At 32.1% G+C, this 25,717-nt stretch overlaps 2 protein-coding genes across 3 annotated transcripts; both read right to left on the bottom strand.

Annotated features, from left to right (window-relative positions):
- LOC109346915 (small nuclear ribonucleoprotein E-like) lies at nt 8,733–10,955 on the bottom strand. Of its 2 annotated transcripts, none has more exons than XM_019586658.1 (6): nt 10,804–10,953; nt 10,689–10,715; nt 10,536–10,598; nt 9,162–9,240; nt 9,031–9,076; nt 8,733–8,945 (listed from the first exon to the last, which is right to left on the bottom strand). In XM_019586658.1, exons 1-6 carry the CDS (start codon nt 10,843–10,845, stop codon nt 8,936–8,938), a joined length of 267 nt encoding a protein of 88 aa, XP_019442203.1. In that variant the 5' UTR covers nt 10,846–10,953; the 3' UTR covers nt 8,733–8,935. The 2 variants fall into 2 exon arrangements, with proteins under 2 accessions (XP_019442203.1, XP_019442208.1); XM_019586663.1 differs by having other exon boundaries at nt 8,751–8,945; nt 9,027–9,076; nt 10,804–10,955.
- LOC109346899 (diacylglycerol kinase 7-like) lies at nt 13,882–20,544 on the bottom strand. Its single transcript, XM_019586653.1, has 12 exons — nt 19,969–20,544; nt 19,392–19,514; nt 18,836–18,973; nt 18,677–18,762; nt 18,377–18,464; nt 18,012–18,087; nt 17,355–17,437; nt 17,042–17,112; nt 16,103–16,180; nt 15,744–15,831; nt 14,977–15,093; nt 13,882–14,234 (listed from the first exon to the last, which is right to left on the bottom strand). Exons 1-12 carry the CDS (start codon nt 20,302–20,304, stop codon nt 14,076–14,078), a joined length of 1,443 nt encoding a protein of 480 aa, XP_019442198.1. The 5' UTR covers nt 20,305–20,544; the 3' UTR covers nt 13,882–14,075.

The raw sequence follows: 25,717 nt of genomic DNA, 5'->3' as shown, positions 1-25,717 counted from the left end.
AGGACTTAGGAGGGGGTCCAAGTGACGTTTTTTTCTTAATTAGTTCACTTTGCCATCAAGATATAAAGCCTACATTTCCACCTCTATTATGACAAATCAAAGTTAAGTATTCTTTAGCTTTTTTAGTTTTTGTATCAGTGCAACACAAGCATCATATACTTTAAGAGGTTTGGTCCATTGTACATGCTTCTTCATCTAATTTTTTTAAAGGTGGGATTCATACCAAATGAACCTTGAATATATATCAAGTAATTTTGCTGTGGCAAAGTACTGGATTATTATATAGGTAGTGGGTTTATACCAAAAACCTCATGTCTTTACTTTCAATGGTTAAATTAATCAAATCATAATGATGATTACTAATTCATGACCAGTGTCCAGATCCAGAGTTTAATGGATGAAATCATAATTGTGATTATTTTTGTTGTCAAATATGTTAGTTAACAAATGATTTTTATGATGCCTATAAATGGATAAGGTGCACTAGAATGGAAGCGCTAGGAGAGACATAATGGGCCACATACTTAGCACTAAATTATTATATAATCCTAATCAGAGGCCATAAGTGCTGCTACTATAGCCTAACTAATAAAGCAGGAGCTAGCACCTAATGAAATGAGTGGGAAAATGTTGGATACAGGGACAAGTACTTGGCCCGTTCTCACAAGAAAATATCACAAGTACTTCCTCAATTATTGTAGCTAATATCAATGAGGTTTTATTTTATCAACATTAAGAATATTAATATAGAGAGAAAGAAAAATTAGGAAAATAAGTGATACTCCTAGCCATTAAATCCTTACAATTAACAAAGAAGAATACAATTTAAAGGGTTCCTCAACTAAGCAACTACAGAAAAAGAAAAGAAAGTGAAACAAACATTGATAAGACTCCAAGAATATAAGAAAATAAGTTTCATCATCTCATCAAAATGAAAATATTGAGGTTGTTTCCAAATAAATGCATGGAATAGTCTTATCATCACTTTGCCTAGCAATCAAAAGAAAACTTATATGTATTAGCTGCATAAAATGGCATAAAATCTGTATGCGCCAAGAATAAAACCCATGAGTACCAAGTAGTATCAATAAAAGGGAAAGATAGGAGATTACACGTTTCTTCGGCCTAAGCAGCTTAGAAGGGGGTCCTATAAATATGTGTTGCCTAACTGGTGTACGATATGTGTGGCATGGACATAGTAGCATATTATAGTAACGTTTTTTATTATACAAAAATATTGTCAATGACGTACGGCAAATCTAACTCATCTAAGACAACTCTTCTACATTAAATTCACATAATAAACCTTACATTTAGATATTATAAAAAGAATATAATAGCATCGATGGCACATTGGATATCTTGACAACACTGTTTTAAAAAAAATCGTTAACCAGAACAGCAAAAATAGTTGTAAAGCGTAATTATTATCAACAACATGTTAGTTTGGTATAAGGTCTCACTGCATTATCAAGAATGATCATAAAATCATATATCCTGAAAGAGATTAATTTCTTACCAAAAGATATAAATATACCTTAAATCTTAGTAGTACAAAAACAAACACAATTATTTGTTTGGTTGAAATAATGAATGGAGCAACTAATAAAGTTGCTTAGGTGGTTGTCATTGTGGGATTTGGCTTCTTTTGAAGAACAGCATAAATAATAAAGAAGCCACAAATCAGAGGGCTCAAAGAAGAGTGGTACTTATTATATAATTGATATTTGATACCACTCTCCACTAACAATTTAATGCTGATATATTGAAAATTGAAGGATGCAATCAGTGAAACGCAACGAAGTTACTAGTACACCTTCCTGTTTCTATCTCCCTCGTGAATCCCTTAATGATTAGATTATAACGTATTGGATAATGCTACATAAGATGATGTCTGACTCATTGTAAAAACAGTATACGACACCATTACCTTGTTAATACATTAAAAAGGAGCGAGAAGATGGTAATAAAACTAACCAAAAGAGAAAAGAAAGCAGATAATGACAAGGGTAGAAGAGAGAGCCACATAAATTTCGAACCCAACGAATCAATAACATCTAGGGTATTGGATTCGTGACAAGAACTTAGAAATAAGGATAAAAATGTAGTATTTTTTTCATTGTTTTTATAGTATTTGTTTTTCCAACAATGGAGATAATCTCAACACAAGAATAAGGTGAGTAAAATAATTTTTAATTAATATGCAAAAAAATTATTCCTCATATGTTTTCAATATTTTATTTCCTATATACTTATTTATATATATATATATATATATATATGTTAAATTATAAAATAGTCAGTATTAATTTATTTTCACTACTTAAAAAGGTTAATAATTATTTTATGTGAAGGACTCTATGCCATGGTACTCCATTAAGAAATGTTCAACTAAAAAAGATTGTAGTTTATCTTGTTTATTTACACATGCAACGTGGGACTTAATAAATGCATCATCGCATTATAATGTAAAAAAATCTAACAAATAATGACAATAATTAAATTGATTTTTCAACACTACTTTGTACCAATTCAAGTTTCAAATAAGAAAACTTCTAAAGAAATTTTAGAAGTATAAAAAAGGTGTGATGCAGATTGTATAAATAAATAGTTGCAAAAATAATGTCTTCAAATTTGTACTTTTTAGCTAATGGGGATATAAAGTATATAAACCTGGTTTCTTGATACTGAAATCAACCACTTCAGATCTACATCACTCTCAAATATAGCATACACATCTAAAATGTACCATGCTGAGGTCCACATTGTGGATAGGCAGGTCTGTAATTTATTTGAACGAACCCCACACGTTTATTTGATCTATCAATTATGGTAGTTGAATATTTAAGAGTTCAGTGAGTGTCCATTGATACTCTATAGTTTTTTACACCAATATATAATTCATTAGTATTTTTTTACTTAATGATCTATAGTTATTTTTTATATTATTAGAGATATTTCATCACTTTATGGATAAGAAACTAATATCTTTTGGGCATGTGATTGTCCCTCATAACAAGTGTCATAACAAGTGTCGCTTTTAGGAATCAAATTTTTAACATTTTAATTGTTCTAAGGATCTAGTAAGTCTTATACCACTAAATCAACACATTAGTAGAATCTATATCTATTAAAATATGAGATGAATAATCTATATTTATTTTTATTTAAGGATCTATAGTTATTTTTAATAGTATTACAAAATGTATATTTTCATCTTATGCGTAAGAAATTAATATCTTTTGATGTGTGATTGTTTCTTTCAACAAGTATCATTATCAAGAATAAAACTCTTGACATTTTGATCATTTAGAGAATCTAATACTAAACTAAAAATTTATTAGGAAGGATTTATAGTTATTAAGACATGGATGATCAATAATCTAATTTTAATATATTAGTTGTACAATGTAATATTTTTTATTCATTATGAAATAAAGAAATGGTATTCCCTGACCAGCCAGGCAAATTTTGATGTGGTGTCAAAGTCAATCAACCAACTGAACATGAAAAGACCAAAACACTATGCTGTATGATAGTTTCACCTGATGCAACCTTATAGATGCAGAAAAAAGACAAAGCATTCACTAATCAACAATAAAGAACACGGGTCCTAGTCCTACACCGTGATGCTTGCTTGCTTCGTTTGTTTGCCCATAAATTACAAGCCTAGGATCCTAATAAGTTCAGTGTTCACATGTGCCAACATATAAATCATTGATTAGTCATGTTTTTTTTATATTTACTCAAGTTACTATTTGATATATTTAAAACTATTTCTAGAACATCAGAATAAGGTTTTTTAAAGACAATTTTGATTGCAAAAAGAGGAATTATTTAATGAATTAAGATAAACGATATATGAAAAAATATAGTGGTAGAAACAATTTATCTGAACTTTAACTCATGTATTCTCCACATAAATTAACTATGTTGAAGTAAAGACTAACTCATCCTATATGAATTTTTTTTATTTTTCTTATAGGCCAAATATTAGCATATTAATATTTTTGTGGTGAATGAGAATTGAATCCTTAATTTATTTATCATTCTACTCCCTAAGCTATTCACCCTTAATAATCGATCACCTTATCACTTCCAATATGAATTTTCTTTATAGGTAAAACTCGAACTTAAATCTTATTTAAGGGTAAATAAACACATACCACATGAACAAAACAATAAACTAACTTAAAAATGAAATATTTTAAGTCTAGTAACAATTTGAACCATTATAGAATATCTTATGTTTTGAATTTCTCATTCCTCTTTAACTAAACAAGTACTCACTCCTTGTCTAATCTAATCTAACTAAATCACTAGACAACTATAAAAAACAAATTGATAGGCAAAAACAACAAATCTAGGCAACTATAAATTAACAGTTTGATTGGGCAGTAAAAAACATCTAGGCAAATGAAATCAATTATTTACATAGATACAAGCTGAGTGTGAAGAGCACTAAAGTTCTGTTGGTGGCACACCTTGGCCCAGTCAATGATTCCAAATTTGATCAGAAGTAATGGGGTATCTACACAGGACTGTCCTCTAATCTCTCTTTTTTTTTTCCTAACTTTTAATGGAACACAAATCCTATCATGTTATTCACTCAAATTCATTTTCCACTTTTGAGCATTTCATGTTAATTAAGTAAATGTTTCACACTCCAATAGGTTGCCTTGGCTAAATCCAAAACACCGAGTGGTTGATATGTGTACAAATACTGAGTAATAGAGTAAACATATATGGAGACATATTGATATTGATGCACATGTTGTAGATTAAAATTCTCCTGATTAAAGTATGAGAATAATTAGAAACAAAAAACCTTTTGCTTCTAATACTTGGGATTTGAGTAAACTTGGCATGACAGATTGTCGATTATGTGATCAACATGATGAGACATAATAAGAATGAGAAAGTCAGAAAATAAAAATTAGAGTAAATTACACTGATATTCCTTGAGTTTTAGTGAAATTATATAAACTATCCCTCACTTTTTACACATACACAAAACTCCCCTAATTTTTATACTTTCATTATACTGACCATCCTGCAAAAGAAATAAATGTAATATTTTTAACAAAAAATGTGATAAATGCAATTAAGTTAAACAAAACATGATATATTGTGGAAACAAGTCCAGATAATATATGAGTCAATATTTCTTTATTATTTTTGGTTCGTTATACTATATTATAAGAGCGATTTAAACAATATTTCTTTAGAAATGTTGATGCATCATGTAACCAAAAATAATAAAGATACATTGATTTGTATATTATTTGGACTTGTCTACACAGTATATCATGATGTTTTGTTTAACTTAATTGCATTTATCATTTTTTTTTTTAAAGATTACACTTATTTCTTATGCAGGGGTAGCCAATGTAACGAAAGTATAAAAACTATGAGAGGTTTGTGTAAATGTAAAAAAGTGAGAAGTGTTTTATGTAATATTTAGGAAGTATCAGTATAATTTACTGTAAAAATTATTTGGTGACTAGTCTCATTTCTTCCCATCTTTGATGTATTACTTATTTTCTCTCTCTCTATATCTAATCTTTTGTTCATTTTCATTATATTAAACGCAGACACAGCATAATGATTAATGCTCCCAAGATTTACTAGCATATTATATTGAGCAAACATTGGAGATTTATTTTATAATGATTAAAGATCAGATATTTGTAAATTTTCAACGCATGAAAAAAATTTAGGGACTTTATAGCTTTAATTAGTAAGCAATTAGGAAATGCCTAGAGCACATCTTTTAACCTACAATTTGTATCACTTCATGTATGTGATTAAAATATTTTCTTTAACTAATCATAACTGATGACACATGAGTTAACATAAATTGTAAAACAAGATATATGCTCTCCAAAACTTCTCGTTGCCCTGTGATTAGGCAATAAGGCATTGCTTTAGGCCTAGCTTTTTTTTTGCCAAAATTCTCTCCTAAAAATAGACCTTATATTATTAGTTATTACATTAAGGCCTCATCAAACCCAAAAATTATTTTTATTGGCAAAATGCTTTACATTTTTCTTCTGCAATCACTGCCACTAGAAATAAGTAGTTGGGATTAACAAAAACTACCACTAACTGAACAAAGCAATATTCTTTGTGCATTAGCATTACCATGAAGAATGGCATAATGTCACTAATTATAGCTAGCCAGGCCCATAAATATCCCAAACAGACCGTATCAACTTGTCACTTCTGGGGGGGATCTGTACTAGGATTCTCATAATATAATAGCTAATGAAAAATGCTTGATATTGCTTGAGATATGGAATAAATAACAACAAAAGAAAGGGAAAAAGAGTGATATTGGAGAGGATATGATATATGTGGAGTATGACTGGATAATCAGTAAGAGTAGTGGGTAGAAAATAACAAGGAACGTACAGCACTCATGTTTGGTTATGGGGAAACATGAAAATGGAATATAAATTGCTAGCTGACGACAATGGTGCATCAAGGGCCTCACTCCACCAGAGGACCCCTCCTATATCTGCCAAATGCTATCTCCAATAGCCGAAGTTGGAATCTAATCGCTCTAAACAAGAACCCTCTTAGAAGTTTTGTTTTCGCTTTCACGGATAAAAGTGTTATCTAACCGTAGATATATAGAAGTGTTATTATATTTTGCTTTTTCTTTCGTTTTACATCAGTTTCCTTTCCGGTATTGGAGAAGATACTGATTCAATGTCTCTATAGCTCCATCCAACCCACCCCCCTTCACTTTTTCGTGTGTTTTGAATTTGGGAAATACGAAATGGATAATTGTTGCTAACACATAGGCTACTATTGCATCTCCTCACAAGTCACGTCAGCTTAAGCAGCAGCATCAAACAGCAGATTTGTACAAGTTGTAGTAGGACCACTATAATTGAAGAGTGAAAATAATATTTGATAGAGTGATGTTACTGTCACCCAAGAGTTAACATGCAAGGGTGATAACATTCTTTTTGGGTAAAAGGGAGGAAAGATTCAATAAAGGGACCCTTCTTCCATGGATATATACTCAACTTAGTTGGTTTAACACAACTATCGGGTTTTGAACCTAGATGTTCACACTGAGTGCCCCACAACTCAACTGATTGAGTTGAAGTTACTGGAGATAAAAAATAAGTACCCACAAACCCTTAAGGCTTTGTTTGGAGTTAGGGAAAGGGAAGGAGAGTCACCAAACGGTTAGGAAGAGGGAAAAATGGAAGGGAAAAGAAAGTAAATCCTCCCATTGTTTGGAAGTATAAAATTTAGAAGAAAGATGATAAACTAATAATAATATAAGAATATTTTTAATTTTTTTTTAAAATATAATTAACAATGAAAAAATGCACGATAATATATAAATATATAATATTACTAAAAATATTTAGCTATTTTAATATTTTATCTCTAAAAAATCTTAAATTATGAAAACTTTAAAAATAAACACATGCGGAATTTTGGAGGGTTTGAGAGACCCTTCACAACCTTTTTCTCTCCATCTAATTCATAATAAGGGAAAATTTTCCAAAACTATCCCTTCCTTTCCCCTCCAAAAACTCCAACTCCAAGACAAAGCCTAAAAGTGTGCTACAACTATTTTCCATTCTGTTCTCGCTACCCCTTGTAAGAGGCTTCTATGAGCCTGCCTTTGAAGGGGGGAATGAGTAATATTTAAGTACATGAGTAATGCGAGTATTATTTTATGTCAGAAATAGAAGCTCTCCCTCCTTTTCATTTTCTCCCTAATAATAACAGAGTCATCTTATCTAAATTATTCTGGCATTTTAACCAAGTCTTACTAATCAAGCCACACAAATCAAGATCAAGTGAAAGAAGTTTCTTTATACCTGCTGCTACATTAGACATCTCAATCCGATGATTGATGAGGAAAATCTCAACGTAGTAGAAAGTGCACTTTATGTGAACAAAGGATCGGAGCTCAAAAAAGAAAAATTACAACAAAATAGTATTAAGAGTAGAGGCTCTCATTAAGAACTTAACCAGATTCTGCAGGAGGGTTATCAAGATTTACTAATCTCGGATGATTGCAAATTTGCAACCAATATTTGCTAGTAAATCCGCACATTTGTTAGCATCCCATAAATATGACGAATTTTCACTGTTGATGCTCTACATAGCTCACCATAGTGACACTTAGTCCTCACTACTAGGCAATGTTTTTGAAAGCTTCGGTCAGTTTTGGGAGCAGCCAGACAGAGAACAAGGTGAAACTAGCCACATTAACGTGCAGACTGCAGAGTAAAATGGTGCAGTATTTGGAAATTTTGTGGAACTGAATGGAATTTGAATCACTTTTGGGCAAAATCCAACATATCGAGATATTGTGACCAGGTTGCATCATAACATTTGTCACTGAAAATATATCAGTAGTGCATTTTCACCCATCAGGCCACCACATAAATCCTACTTGAACTACACCATACTTTAAGTCAATAGAGTCATCTCCCAGTAATCAGTAGAGTAGATGAAACCGTCCCAGTAACCAAGATGCACTAACTCATCCATTATATTTGTCGTTTTGAGAAATTTATGATTCAAAAAAGGTATGTCCCAAACAAATCAATCTGAGCAATTCCAAATGATTGAATAAAATATTATAGAAGATGAAAATATTGGAACCACTAATTGGGAGAAAGTATATAATGTTGATGCCCTGACCATAATATAGTTATAATCTTATCATACTGTCATACATAACAAACCAGGCAGGCTAACAAACCAAGATGATAAGCAGCTCAACTATGAACCTATCTAGTGCTAGAAAATTCATACTGTCATATATAACAAGATTTCTCCCACAACATATTCCAAATGATATCTAGATAAATTATAATTAAACTGAAAACAGAAAGATAAATCGGTCTGTTTCATTGGATAGGACATATGGTTTACAATTACATCAGAGTTTTCATCATTTCCCCCTGAAATTTAAAATAAAATTGTAAGGAAAAAAACTAGTCACATAAATTACGAGAAAGATGAAAGTACAATCTTATTCTTACTCACGTGTTCATCATTAGAGTTATGTTGTCTCCTTTAAGAAGGATCCTCCCTAATAAAAAACAATAATATAATTCAGAAAATGCAAGAGTAAGTGGTGAAGAGAAAAGGAATAAAATAGAGAAACTTTAATATACCCAATGTCTTTCTGCTCTTCTTCTTGACGTTAACTTCTTCGGCATCATCCAAAACCAAATTCATGTATTCATCAAAACCCTGTTACAAAGCTCAATTAAACCACATGATCCATAACCATCTACTGAAACTTTCAAAAATTCTAGTGCCTGTGCTGCCAACAACAATAACCAAGCATTTTACAACTAGATATGAGCTTATGAACCAAAAAGTTAGCAAAAATTATGAAGTCAACACAGTTAAGATCATACTGTTTAAAAGTATAAGATCATATCATAGGACACAAGAGGGCAGTCCAACTACTTTGAAAATAAGGAAATAAATACCATTAGGTTTTGAGTGTATAGCTGGATATCGGAAATTTCTATACGAAAAATGCCTATTTTTTATCTGCATTTACGACAACAAAAAAACTGAAGATTCTCTCGACGACGTAAATCAATAAACAAGTCCTAACCCCAGTCAAAGTAAAACAATGCTTTGCTCTCCTGATTGGCACTGAAAAGTCTAATTGTAGTAACCTTAAATGTAAAATGACTAAAGAACAGAAGAGAATCCCAATAAAGCGAAGAACCTTTGACTTTACATCCTAAAAGGGTTGGAAAAGTAACTAGTTTAATCTGGCCAAGTTTTGAGGGAAATTTTATAAGCTACAGTGTCATGTTACATTACATGCACCATATAGGAGCAGCATGAAATTCTCGACACTAGGGATTTTGGTACGTAGACCCTTGTTGCTCTGCACAATGCAGGACAATGCACTAGTGATAACTTGGTCAAATAAATAATTCTACAAACTAGAGAAAGCAAATTGAAGACAATTCAAGAATCAAAATCCCAATGCTTAATAGAAAGCTAATGGGAAGAGGTTACTTATTTCCATAAGGTATACAAGATTAAAAGGTAAACTCAAAAATTCATAGTGCACCCATAAAATACCATCACAAATGTCCGACAAATACTGCTAGAACATGTTCAAATGAACTCTAAATGTTCACAATGTTACCAATTCACCAAGTGACAATAGTATCATGCAAGCCAACAAACAAGCGCCCAAAAGGCACAACTGCACTAACCTAGAAACTGAGAAAAGTGCAACTAAACAGGTTCACTATAAAACTCCAATATTATCTTCTTGTGTAAGCAACATTAAAGCATATTGAAACACCGTCAAACTAGCACAAAATCCCGGACACTACAATATGATGTTAATCGCAACAAACATCTAGGTTCACGCCCAATTTCTCAAAGAAAAATAAAAACATGTTCCCTCGTGGTTAAGACTTTCGAACTCTTCGTAGAACCTTTCAAAGTCGACAAAAAAAACATTTTTTAGCACCCATGTGATATTAAGAAGAATGAAAAATAAAACTCACGATGATGCGGCCTTCGATCCTCAAATCCTTTTGCTCGAAGAGCCATATTTGAATGCGCGCTTTCTGCGAAAATTAGAAAACAAAAAGTAGATAAAGAAATGCGAAAAAATCAGAACGATTTATAAACAGAAATGGGAATAGGTAAGGACTTACACTTTGAAGAAATCTGAAAATCAAGTTCTGGAGAAAGAAAATGGGGGATTAGGTTAAAACAAAATAATATTTAGAGGAAAAAGAAGTAATGGATAAATTGGAAGTGAAAACGTACAATGGGTTGGGTCATAACCCTCTGAACTTTGGTGCTGGCCATGGCTCCAAAAATTAATGGACGATTGAAATTTTGCAGAGATGCCAAATAGAGAGAACAAAACCCTAGTCAATGCTGAAGAAGTGTGAAGACTGCAAAATCAATTTTTCTCGTTTATGAAGGTTTTAATAGGGAGTGGGATTTACTTGGATACAAGCCCATTCGTCAATCTTGGACAGCCAATGATTTACAGCCACGTGTGTCCACGTTACCGGACATTTTTCAATAATAGTAAGAAGAAATTGACCATTTTTCTCTCTACAGACCTCTAAATTTTTCCTTTTTCTAAACAAATATTACGAAATAGTTTGTCTCTCCAAAAAAATATACATACAACAAAAGATTAAACCTTGATTTGTATGGAAAAAACTAGATGATCTACTAAGTATATTTGGTATTGGAAAACTATCTAATCATAGTAATAGTAAAGTTAATTATGGGAGTGATTAAAATTTCGGTTTTTCATGAGAGATGTATATAATTAACTACCATTTCCATTTCTTTACTTTCACAATTATATTTTTTCCCATTCTCACAATAACAACAATAAATATATACCGATCGATAAAGCAATGATGTAAAAACTGTATCGTACCTATCGGTTCAACCAGAGATGAATCAGACCTCTAACCGGTACGGTATATATGTTGAACTGACCAAATATCAAAACGGGTCAAAACCGGTCAAAATCGGTATACTGGCTTGTATTTAACTAAATCAGCCGGTTTATACACATATTTTTTTTTAAAAAAAACTTAAAAACTTATTACAAGATGACTCATTTTTCCAACCATTTTTTCAACACTTCAAGACACATGCTTCCAAGGCATACTTAAATTACACATTTTGGTCTTAACATTCGTGTGTATCTCAGTTGGTGCAAAAATATAATCTCAATATGAGACAATTTTGACTTCTTGATGTTAAATGTTAAAACTCCAAATTTATTTATTTTGTAGAGTGCGTTGTGAACCTGTGTCATTTATTTATATTTTGACGGTTGTTAAGTGATACTTTTGAATTGATATATGTTTTGTAATTTAGATTTTGAATTTGTTAAAGACTTTAAGTTGCTTGTTTATTAGAATTTTGAGTAGATTATGAATATGGATTATAAATTTGAGTATCTACCTATTTGAAAAAAAAATTGTTATAGGTTATATATATATAAATATAAAAAGGTATGTCTGGTTTAACTGAAATTACTGAACCATCGGTTAAATCAGTATACCATTACACCAATACTCTGATCGATTTGATAACAGTTACGGTTTTAACAATATTGTGATAAATAAATAATTAATATTATTCTAAACTGTAATTATTTCTAATAACATTACATTCTCTTAAAACGAGAAAAAAATATTACATGTTTAAATTTTTCAATTTTTTTATACTAGGTATGCTATTATCTTATCATAAGAAATTAAGTTTTCGATGTGTATGATTATTTCTCCCAATAAGTATCGATTTTAGGAATCGAACATTTAACCTTTTAATTATTTCGTGGATCTAGCAGGACCTTATATCACTAGATTGACATCTTCTTAATTAAATTTTCAAATTTAAATACATTCAAACAAGTTTAATACATTAAATCATGATAAAAGATTTAAATGTGTTTCAATATTAATCTCATGTACATTAACTTTGCAAGAGTAATTTATATGCAATTAGAATTTAGGGATGAGCATGGGATCGGGCAATCCGATTCAACCTAGTGATCAAGCTCGATAATTGCATTAAGCCTTTTAACTATTGGATCAAAAAATCAACCCAATCCAACCAAAATCCAATAGTCTTTTTTGTTAGGACATTGAATTTACACTTCCATGCTCATTCCAACTAGACATTTTATATTTATCTTAATGTTGTAAGAGATTTTTATACCATTATTAGATATAGTAAAATGGGCATTTTTCGCGGGCGCGTCCACATCGCCCGTATTTTTTGCGGGCATTTCCGTTAGGCATACGGGCGACCCATAAACATTATTTAAGGAAAAAGTAAGAAAATATTTTAAATAAGTTATGATGTAATGTGACTTTTAATCCCTAAAAAAATTGTAATATAATGTGATTTGTTGAACTTCATATAAAATATTAAAAAATTTGTTAATTTTTTATCTTCAACTACTTTATTTAATTTAATTTCATTTATTATATATTTTTTTTTAATTATTCAACAATGTCTGCGGGCCTCCGTTAGCTCGTTTTAAAATAGGCAGGGCATTAAGTTTTGTCCATTAACCAATGCGGGCATACCTGTGCCCGCTTAAAATGTGCGGACGCGGGCTAAACGGGCCAAGCGGCCCGTTTTGCCATCTCTAACTATTATTAGATCATTCATGTTTCATTATTATTAACTATTACATGTAAGTATACAAATGAGTGATAGATAATGTACAAAAGACGTATAATTTTTTACATTTAAGAATGCATAGATATCATTCTTTAATAATAAATTCACTAAAGAAATTGGTATTTTGGCGTATGTTACTATTTTTTATTTTGGTTTGTAATAGTTGGTATTTTGAAATGATTCTATTATTATAAATATAGAAAATTTAAAATGCTAAACATTTTACTTATTCCTCATCATTTATTCCGTCACTTAATGTTACCCACCAAGGCACCCATGGAGAGTGTTAGAACTTAGAAGCGCATCATGCTCACATCTTATTCCCCCTTTCCATCCATCTCTGGTTACTAAATATGCATACAGCTAACACTTCAGCTGTTCAGCATTCATCTTCCGTGAACGATGATGCTATTTTTGATGGTGAGCTTATAAACTACGATGGAAGATCTCAGGCCACAGCTGCTTGGCGACAACATTACCATATTTCCCTTTAATATTGTTATCATTTACTGATTCTACTCCAAAGATCCGGAAATAAAGTTTATTTAATAAAACAGCGATGATGTTTTATGATCAGATGGACATTCATTTTTTGATGTATACTCAAATGTGAAGTTTAAAAGTTGACGTTGAATTGAAATAATAGAACTCAAACAAAAGGAGAACAGTACGTTTTTACAAATTAATTTTCCATATAAATATACTGAAGCAGCAAAATTTCAAAGATTACACTTATAATACACACGCCTTTCTTGAATCCCAACATCAAAGAATTACTGTCCTCTAACCATAGGGGGATTTTCCATGTAGTGGAGAGCCAATAGCTAAGATTATATATACTACACCAACCTTCATGAATCACCATCAAAGAATTACGCTCCATTAATCATAAGTGACTGGAAAGGCTCTCTCTTTATTTCCACGAATGTGGAGAAGTCCTTGTTCAATGGCTGTTTCCAGGGTTCTCCATCCATTTGCATGTAGGAATTTTTCCACGCCCCGCCTCTGAATTCCAATCGAATAGCTGCTGCCTGAAAGATACAAATAGAATCCCACAGTTCAGAGACACTGATGGGGCTGATCAATGAGATAGAAATTTCACAGTTCCAAATGAAGGCAAGGTAAGGAAAATGCAGACAACATTCAGATTCACAGAGGTTGGCTGTGATCTTATTTACGAAAACATGTCACATGGAGAGATAATAGAATGCAACATGTATGTTAGCAGATGGGAGAAAAGGTTTTCACTTGGTCAAAGGTAAAATTGAAGTGAATTAAAATGAGTTGGTAACTTTGGAAGATAAGTAAAAGATGTAAGCTGTATAGCAAGAACTGATAAAGCATCCTTCATTAAGAAGTTGCAGTCTATGTCTAGTTTCATCCATATACCCAGTCAAGGAATTCCTAGGAAAGTAGTGGCTTTACACCACCTCATCCTAGAAATACACATTTGATTAACAATGATCAAGGTATACTAAAATCATATTCGCCCGGGTGCTCACATAACAGGATTGCTACTGAGGCTATTATTAGATCTTGTTTGTATTTTATTAGCAGCACACAGAAAGTGAAGGTGATCGATACAAACGCAAAATAGCAAGAGAATTTTCAAACCCCATAAGCTAAATGCAACCAGAAAGCAACACACTTCACTTTCAACTCACTTATTTAGAATGTGGCCACCTATCATACATCAGCAGTAATGGAATCTTGTTCATTTTTTTTTTTGCATGTAAAAAGTAACGGTAAAACACAAACAATAAACTGTGGTACCTGAGCTATGTGTTTAGCAGAGATCAGTTCAACCATAACAAACGATGCATGCCACCCTTGCTTTAGACCAAATATTTCCAAAAGCCCGTCAGCAACATCAGCTTCAACAAAGCCTCTCTGAAGTAAGTCAAAAAACCTTTTTCAGTAAAAATCCATAAATTTGAATAACAGAATTAACAACTTCATCAAATAAGCAAAGTTTATATTCAGTTGGAAATGATCAGAAGTCAAAGGCAAACACCATAATAGCACTTATAATTACCAAGCAAATTTGAGTGAAGGAAGGAAGTCATACAAATAAAAGGGCGACCCATTACATGAGACTCCCTCCCACCTAATGGAGTCTGGGGAAGGTAGATGTAAGCAGCCTTACCCTTACAAGCAAGGAGATTGTTTAAAGGAAATGAACTCATGATCTCCAGATCACAAGGCAAACAACCTTATCGTTGTGCCGAGGCTCACCCTCTAAGTGATATAAATACACTAAAAAATTAGTCATCAAATACAAGATAAGAAGACATCATATGCGCAAATGTTTTACAGAAACATCTTTCAGAAAATTCTCCATTAAGGGATGAAAAAATAAGACATTATTCATAGTATTCAGTGACATGATAAGGCAAAGGAAATATTACCTTGTTAGTTAATCTTATTAATATATGTTGAAAAATTAATTCAAAAAAATTGAGCACCCAAAGGAGGGCAAGAAAATTAATCTTATCAAGCTGCAACCGAGGCGTTATCTTCAGGCAACACAAATACAATACCTTTTCCAAATATTCTGGTTTGGGTTCACCCCATGGGTTTCTTCCACTTCCGTAGCTATGAAGATTTAGAGCAACTATTGACCTTACACTGAGGAAATAACATAACCTTGTCATGCAAGATGGAAAAAACCAAAAGCTTCAAAAAAAGACTGCTAGTCCACTACATTCATTAGGCAGTAAACATAAAGAGTTAAGAATTCGAAGAAATAAAAGAATCAGATTTATGAATACGCAAGAAATGCAGTCACCGGAAACTAACACATTGTAAAAGGTGATGAGGCCTATTTTGAAAAAATTGCTTTATTTACCAGCTAATAACATGGACCAATAACAATTATGTTTTAGGATAAGAAATGTACCTTTTAGGAATTGGAATGTGCTCCCAATCTGAGGAATTGACCTTTTTGATATGCATCCGCAAAATGTTTTTCAGTCCCCTGATGCCAGAAAGGATTTAAGAATTATTAATTCAAAATATTCTAGGGGTAGTGAGTAAGTCGGTGTCGGTCATTGTCCTTTATCATAAAAAAACACAACTTATCCATATAAAAAAGGTATTCTTAAGTCAAATGTACATGTAAAAAGTGTACATAGGAACATGCTTTTGAGAACTCATATAAAGGATATAGTATAGGCAGATGGAGATAGCAAGAAACAGAATGCTTCCATCAGGAAAGCCAAATCAAAATTCAGATCAAGTGGCACAACTATGCAAATTTAGCAGCAGAGCCAAAGAAATTTATAACTTCTAACCAAGTAACTATGTCAAGTCCTCATCAAATAAGAAAATGAACACTAGCAGTAGAGCAAATTTGACTTCACTAATGCCTACATACATTACCATTTTGGATTTAGATGACACTGTTTGCTAAATGCTGAAGAAACCATCTCTTCAGCCACATGGATTTGAGTTTCAACATAATGAAATTGATAATCAGTTTATCTCTCATATGTACACATGAAGATAACTTATTAAAATCCGTAGAAAGAAAATGCACATCACAACAAAGACAGTAATGTACTTCTTCACACATCCACACAAGGCTCATGTACACAGAAGCAGATCTAATCCAAGTTGAAAACTGGACTGGTTCTATTCAACTACAATTACCATTATTATAACAAACATAAGCTACAAAGTTAAGAGTGAATTTCTTAAAATTCTGATTCTTTTATAATAAGAAAATAGATAAAATTCTTGCTGTACAAATTAAAAAAAATTCTTTTATTGAAAGAAATATTGGCATCAGATTATTTATTTATCACGAGGACAAACTTCTTTAGTTGGTATATCTTACCTTAAACCTGGATCACTTGTGCAAGGTGTGAAGAACCAGCCCTGCGTACAACTATAACCAGAGTATATAATCTGCAACCAAAACAACAATGACTGGTCACGATCGTTTATATTCTGACATTTATTAAATCATTCGGAGGAGACACGGTAGCTTTTAAACTGTTAACGTAGATTCTAAGCAGTTCAAAGCAAAAAAAGAAAGAAGAGCTGAAGAAGACTGGTTTACTTACTCAAAAGTGCAGCCATCAAATTAAGTAAAATGAAGCATGGAACTTACATATAAAAGACATTTAAAAGCTCCAGAGATTTTATACCTTATTTGAAATTGGACCGCTTGCAAGGTAAGGTTTTTCATTACGTAGATGATGGAAACCATAAGCCACTTGGGCATCCATTCCTGTAAAATATAACAGGAAGTTCTAAGAATGCTCACAAATATGCATACAGATAAAAAGTTCAATTGAAGCGCTTGAAAAGGTTTACATCCTAAACAGCACCCTAATCCAAGAAACTTATAGCATTTTAAGTTTCTTTATTACACATACACACGGACAGAGAGGCACAGCTGAAAAAGCCCAAAACTGAAGTAAAATCTCAGGTATAAAGGCATATTTCACTTGAGTGAGGCAACCCAATTGCATAGTCACCACTCACCAGCCTGCTTAAGCTTCCGAAGCCATTGTTTGTTTCACGAAAGAGTTGTAGCCCCAAAAGCCAAACTTCAGACTTGCAGCATGTATTATAAGTCAGTAACCCCATTCTTGAAGTACTCTAGGATACAGAATATCAGGCAGAGAGCAACTTGGGCATTTTGCTTTAATAGAAATTAGAAAATGTACCATAGAACTGACATGCAGATACAGTAGACTCATCTAAAGTGACTTCATCCTCAAATCTCTATGATTAATCTTAACTACACATATCCACTTCAAGCATCAACATTATATTATGGATGTACAGATCAAAAGTACCTATGCTGAAGTAATTGTAGAACACGCCTTCATAACTTTTAACATTCTCAGACAGTTCTCCCTCAGCTTCTAAGCCCTGCAGGCAAAAATAGCTCAGTATTCGATGATTCAAGGACTGCACTGGGAAAAATATGATATTCATAATTCGGTAAGTATAATTACTCATGATTTCATGAAAAAAATGGAAACATCACCCAAGACTACCAGCCTAACACTTTGCTACCTACTAATGAGCAATATACAATTGTACTCAAGTACCCAAGTACCCAATGCAAAGGGAAACATTGCCTGTACAAAAGAAGCCTGACCAAATTCATAGTCCAGTGCTAAAACAGATGAATGAAATAAGAAACCATCCCCCCAACCTGATCAAGAGTGAACTCTTCTGTACGCTTCAAAGAATGTGGTGGATCTACATGTGTGCCATCTGGCATTAAAACTGAAACTCGCCAACTGCATCAAATAAGAAGAGGATAATATTAAACATGGGCTATAACACTATAACTCCATGCCTCATGGCTATGCTACAACATAAGTCCTACAGGCCAAAGTCTCCAGGCAGTTAGCTCTGATAAATTTTATAAAAGCATTTATTTGCAGACAACTACTCGAAGAAGTTTGCAAAAACCACACTTGAAAACGTGACCTTAAAAGATAAGACATACCTATCCAAATGGTGAATCGGTCCGGTACTAGCCCTATATAGACTTCTCTTGATAGCTGACTTCCATGCATAAGGAAATGAACCACCCTAATAAATATCAGAAAGACAGATTAGCATAGTAGATAAATAACCCATAATTTCCAAGCATGTGAAAGCTCACCCAACGAAAACTCCTAGACAGGTCATTGCCTGTACCAAGTGGTATGACCCCTACTGGAGGAACTGGTTCTCGTCCTAGTGTGTGAAGCTCTACGAGACAGCCTAATACCCAGCCAACTGTACCATCACCTCCAGCAACCTGTCCAGCCAACCAGATTCATCCAATGTGACTGCTATTATAGTAGAATCAAATATATAAATTCAGTACATACTAACGCAACTATGTCTAAACTAGCATCTTAACATGCTATCACATTTTATATATATTTTTAATTTAAAAATTAAAGAAATAACTTCATGAACATTTAATTGTCAACATACTTTATTTATTTCACTTTTATTTAGAGGAAAATGAAATGAAGGAATAAAATAACTAACCCTAATTACAACGACTTCCCAATTTCTAATTAAATATGCACAGAGGGGAAGAAACCAAAAACGGAAAGCGAGTTTTGGCAACATAGTCATCGATAATATCAGGTACAGATATCACAGTTTACACAATTGTATGCAGAATTTTGCCATGTGAAATATAATGCATGTTCTAGTGCACATACCATGACCCTTAGTTTTTCACGAGTTTCTTTGGCACAAGAATCACCAAGACCTGCCAACATCTCCAAGCAACCCAACCCATATCTTACAAATTCATGAGGTTTCACATCTGATAGGTCAAAAACCTGCACTACACAACCCAACCTCAATCATCACAAGGAAAGACAAATAAATTGCAAAACAGAGAAAAACAAATATGAAAACTTCCAACAACAAAGCAAAAATCACCACCAGCATTCCTTTACTAGTGATTCATGGATGTAACTTTAATCTCATAGTAAGCGTTAGATCCTAGAAGGATCAAACGTAGAATAAACCAATTAAACAAAATATAACAGGAGATAGTGATTAGTATCTACTTTCTAGCTTTCACTAGTAGAATCCTTCAAAATGATACTTCCTTTCTCATATTCAGTTAACTCTAACTAGATCTTCAGTTCATGCAACAACAAAATCTATGATATCCTCTGTTCACTGGAATTTGTTTTACACAGTAATAAGCAAAAACGAACAACAACGGAAATTCTAAACCTGAATTAGAAATTTCAATAACGAATAGTGAGAACAGAAAATGTTGACCTGTTCTTCACTCATGAGTTGCTGAAGCCACTCCTTGAGGACAGGGCCGTGGCGGCCACCGCTGCGGGAGTTGATGAAGACAACCATGGGAGAAAGCGGAGGAGCGGCGTCCTCGCCGTCGTTACGGTGGATGTAACGGCTCTCACCGGCGGCTGAGTCCTGGTGGCGGATAGAATCGCGCATTGCGAAGCGGAGATACTGTGGCATAGTGAGCTGCTTCTTCAACTCCTCCTTATCGATTCGAATCCCGGAGAGTCCGCAACCGCGTAACGACTCCATTATCGACGACCTCGCCGTTATCTTCTTCGTTTGGCCCGTCACTGACGGCGGTTCCATTTTTCTTCTTCTTTCTCTCTCTAACTTTCTCTCTCTACAGTTGGATTCGCTTCTGCAGAGCCATGCTTCGCTGGTCAAGTTTGAAATTATAATAAGAGAGGAGTTTAATTAATTATTATTAAATAAAAATAATTATGATATTATAAAAATGAAAAGTGTATATCTGTCTCAAGAGTTTCTGCCTTTCTGGTTGTGAAAGAGATTGGTGTTGTAATTTTCACAATTTGGCTGCCAATGGAAAAAGGCCAATGGGGAAGTGGAGGGGTATGTTTCAGTTTTTTAACTAAGTGGGGAAGGCTGAAGAAAGTTAATGGAAAACAAAAACAAAGAGAATAAGGGGAATAAAGTGTAACTTTTTAATTAAATCATAAAACCAAATAAAAAAGTTGATCTTCATTCAATACTTCTACTCTTAAAATGTAGTGTTTTTTGTATTATAAAAAATTCATCTTCTTAGGATGTAACTGTCTTTATAATCAAAGTATCATACTAGGAATCAAACACTTGATATTTTGTTAATCTTAGTGTGATAACATTGTTATGTGAGTGTAAAAAGGAAATCAAGAATTTGGCTCTATTTGAGAGATCCTTTTCAGTAGGGAAATGCATTTATATGTGAACGTTATTTATGACAGTGGTGGTGGCCCATACCCATCAGCCACCAACCTTTACCCACTCGGTCACTCACTGTTGTTTATGTATATTCGTAATTTCCTTAAAAAAAATTCTAAATTTAACTTTTGAGATAGAAGTTTCAATAGTTTTAAACAAAAATTTAACTATTTAAGTAGGTAAAAAAAATTAAATTGCCAAACTGACTAGTTGAGTTGGGTTTTGCTAATCCCAACCTCGTCCCAGACAGGGAAGAGTTTCGGTGTAGAGTTCAAGGAATTTGATGAGGGTTGCTCTGTCATTTTTCTTAATTTTTAAATTATATTCACTTATTTATTTATATATATATATATTAAATACATCTCACATCACATGTTTTAAATTCATATAATAATATAAAAACGGATATTAATATTCTTTTTTTAATTATTCGTGTAAGAATTAAATCACTATTTTAACAAAGTTTGGAGACAGTGGGGATAATTATAATCCCAAAGATGCAATCACCCACACTTGGAAAGAATGTAAAGGTTTTCCCCAAACTCAATCAATGAAGTTTTTTGTGCCAAAACCAGATCTGTCAAGTATGAAGTATCCAAATTTATTGCCCTGCTTATTGTACATGATCTTCATAAATTTTATACCAACTTGCCTAAACGGAGGTTTCCATAGCTATACGCATGTCTGTTTCTATTTATATATATTTTTTCATTGAAAATTAGATTGGATCGATAGTCAGAACTGTGAACCAATATGAATATAAGGTGAGTGAAGATCTCAAATAAAGGATATTGGGTTTTGAGAACTCTGTTAAACTAGGAATTCTAAAAAAAATCGAAATAACACATAGTCATTGTCTTTATCATGGTATTTTCATGATTAATTACTTTCGAAGATCATAGTGACGATTGAAGTTATCTCACTTCATTAATTTTTTTACGTACAATATTTATCTATTGAGATTCACAAGTAGGGATGACAATAAAAACCGAACCCGTGGGTACCGCCCGAACCGAACCCGAATTCAACGGGGAAAACTCGATGGGATTGGGTTCGGTTTTACCCTGGTTTAAATTTCGGGTTCGGGTTTGGTATAGCAAAGACCCTAACCCGAACCCGCCCCGAAGTAAGGTAATTCAATTTAAAATTGAAATTTCTATCATTTGTCATTTGTTTTTAATCTCTAATTTTACTTTATATACTATTGGAAACATAAAAGAAATGAAATAATACAAGAGAAAATAGAAATGTTAGAGTAAAATTACACGAAAACAATATCATATTTTTCTTAACACTTTATCATTTTTGAGTTCGGGTTACCCAAAACCCGACGGGTTCAGGGATGGTATTTTTATTTTCAACCCCGTTGAGTTTGGGTTCGGGTTTTAAATTTCGGGTTCGGGTTTGAGTATATGCAAACTCGATCCCGACCCACCCCGTTGCCATTCCTATTCACAAGTTTGCTTTGAAAGTAGATGGATCACCTTACTTTCATCAATTAATAAATAAATAGTAGGAAAAAAATAGAGCAGGATAGGGTGAGATGATTGAGGATTGTTCTAATAATTTGTTTGTCAAGTTACTTTTGAATTGAGAGAAAGATAAATGAAATGATTAAAAGTCATTAAATAAACTGTTGAGATTGTTGTAAAGTATTCATTTTCTCTTGGTTCTTACTAAAACTCAATTTACAAACTAATCTATTTTCCTTCATTAGCAAAATAGAAGGCAGAGAATGCTAATGTGATATCGAAGGTTAATGCTCTAGCGGTTTTGGAGGGGAATATAGAGAGTCCTTTCAGTTTGGTATATTTACAGAAGAAATATATGGTTTGGTAACGAGTATTAGTCAATACAAGTATTTTTTGATTTCGTACATTTTTGTAAATTTCAAAATTGAAAGCAACGCATATGAGTAAAAGCGAAAGAGAAATTATAAGGATGGGTTGAAAAACTAAAAGCAAATGTAGAAAAAAATAATCATAGAAGACAAAAAAAAATGAGAAATTCCAATTCACATAAAGAGATTGAAGCAAACAATTCTTAACATGTAATGCTTTTCAACAATTGTTGTATTTAAAATCATTTAAACCAGAACGCACATCCAAATTAGTTTATTAGCTGTATAACTGTATTTAAAAATAGCATCATCATGCTACAATTCCCAACTTTCATCCATATAAGTTTATTTGCTGCACTTATGAATAGCATCAGGTACAATTCCCAACTTTCTTCTAAAATGATACTCCGTGCTAAATGATTCTTAATTGAGTAAGTATTGCTATTCTTTTCGACTATAAAAATAGTAACAATTGCTATTCGTATATGATGTCAGTATAACTACTAAGAAAATAATTATAGGATAACGTTGGAACATGATTTGTTGAAAATTATGAGTGAGAACTTTTGGGGTGTGAAATATAAAAAACACTCAAGTCTCACATAGAGAATTTTGGAAAAACAACTCTCAAGTCCCACATTGAAGATATTTGAAAAAAAAAAACAACTTTCAAGTCCCACATTGGAGAAACTTGGAAAAAATCCCAAGTTATAAATAGAAGTTTTCTCCCTTCATATTTTCTTGCCCAAGTTGAATGCGCTTTCATTTTTCTTTCCCCTCATATTTTTCTGCCGATGCATTTCTGGCAAACTTCTCCCTCTTTCTTTCCGTGACACTAAGAAATGGCACAAGAATTCGATAACAGAGATCTATGCTGTTTTATCCTATAGATGACGTGGTTGATAGTCTGTTTGCTAGAATTGCTGCAAGCTACTGTATCAACAAATAACAATACGAAAATGTACTAAATAAATGTTAGTATTAGTTAATAAATCTATTTTTATATCCAATATAAGATTTTTACCTTAGTGAATCTCTTCCAATCAGGAACAACCAACAACCTGTCAATTTTTTATATGTAATATCTAAGAAAACTAATAATAACAAATAACTATATATTTCACTACTTCTGGTTAAGGGTGAGAATCTACTTACTCAAAGATTAAGTTTTTTAGACTTATTTTTACATTTTAGCTATCAACTTTATGGATATATAATGATTTAGATCTACTCATTAATTCAAATAATTGGATTTCCCTATAATTGATGACTATGATGAAAAAACTTCATATCAGAGTAGGTATCTCTTGCCATGATTAAAATATTAAGAAATGAAGAGGTAATAGCTACCTTTCTCTTCTCCACAACCACAATAGAGACCAATAAATATGAACTGGGCAAATATGGCCACACAGCCTATCCGTAATATGGGTATTAATCAATAGTTTCATTAAATGTCACTAATCTGCAACCAGAATATGCCTCTGGTAATTTGATTCAATATACGAGGCTATAATGGAAAAGCAAATAAGCAATATTGTATTTTAAAAATAGTTTGGTACATTGAAATAGTTTTAATTACCTTCTTTTTACTTTATCTTATTTATAAGATTTATTTTTGGTCATTTATTTTTTAATAAATGTTTTTTTCCTTTATATTTGTTTAGAAATTTTATTTTTATGGTAATGTTAGTTTTCACCTGAATATTGTTATGTAAGTTAAGTTTTTTTATTGTGTGTCTTATGCCACATTTCAATCTAAGTCCACATTAGTAATTGATTTGTTTATAAAATTTAACAAATTACAATATATTTTTCAATTTCCTATATTAAATTATATTATATTTAGTTCATTCTATACTTTTTTTTGTCAATATCCTATATTATCCTATAAAAATTTTTTAGATAATGTAAAAATAGTAATACCTTTGTTCCTATTTATGTGTCTTTTATGAATAATATTGTTATACTTATTTGTCTCGTTTAAAATATGAATTGTACATAATTGATGTTTTCCATGTTTATTATTATCCAATACTTTATTGTTTCATGTAAGTAGTGAGGAGAAATTAATGAGCACAAAGAGAGGAATAATATATTAGGAAAAAACAATAAACTAAATTTTAATGAGAGATAATTAAGAACAGACGTAATATAATTTGACCAAAATATCCTACTTAATTTATATTGATTTGTGAAGCAATAAATCTGTGAAAACTACATTGAAAATAGAGAGAGATAGGTCAAATATAGTTGAAAATATATTCAATTTCCAAAATATCAAAAGATTTGGAATGAAGTCAAGAAAACAAAGTGAGATATATATTCAAGAAGGGAGTAAATTGTGATCTACACATTGGAAAAACATTATTTCCTTCTTTATTTCCCCTTGTTCTCTCACCTTTCTTTCCAAATAAATAAAATAACACAAGTTGTAAAACTAAATGCAAGTCATCAACCCTTGTTGCAACATCATCCATAATGGTTACCATTAGGGATAGGGTCTAATTTATAAATTATTGGGAAATTGTTAGGTTTAAATTAAGGATTTACAAGTTTAATCAAGACTCTTGGAGGGTAACATGAAGGAGAAAGGAATAATGAATAGAGTGAAACATTTTAGAAAATATAATAAATATCACATAAATATAAGAAAGAGAAATATATAAACATTCATATTTTATTATCACTGACTCTTTCAAAAAGTAATACAAATAAATAATGATTAATATACTAACTGTTATAAATCTTTATAGTAATGGTAAATATACATTGGTTGTTTCTACAAGGCTAACATTTTAGAATATTGGAGACTATGCACTAAATATCTCTCATTTTACTACTCATCATCACTATTCAAATTTTGCATCTACTCAATTTTAGACTTCACAAATGTACTACCTTACCAATCCATTAAAAGGTGGATAAACAAATGAAAATCAGTCTCACGAACAATGACAA

Source organism: Lupinus angustifolius, chromosome LG01, assembly GCF_001865875.1.
Source record: "Lupinus angustifolius cultivar Tanjil chromosome LG01, LupAngTanjil_v1.0, whole genome shotgun sequence".
Classification (NCBI taxonomy): Eukaryota; Viridiplantae; Streptophyta; class Magnoliopsida; order Fabales; family Fabaceae; genus Lupinus; species Lupinus angustifolius.
This window is presented reverse-complemented; position numbering and strand designations above follow the sequence as displayed.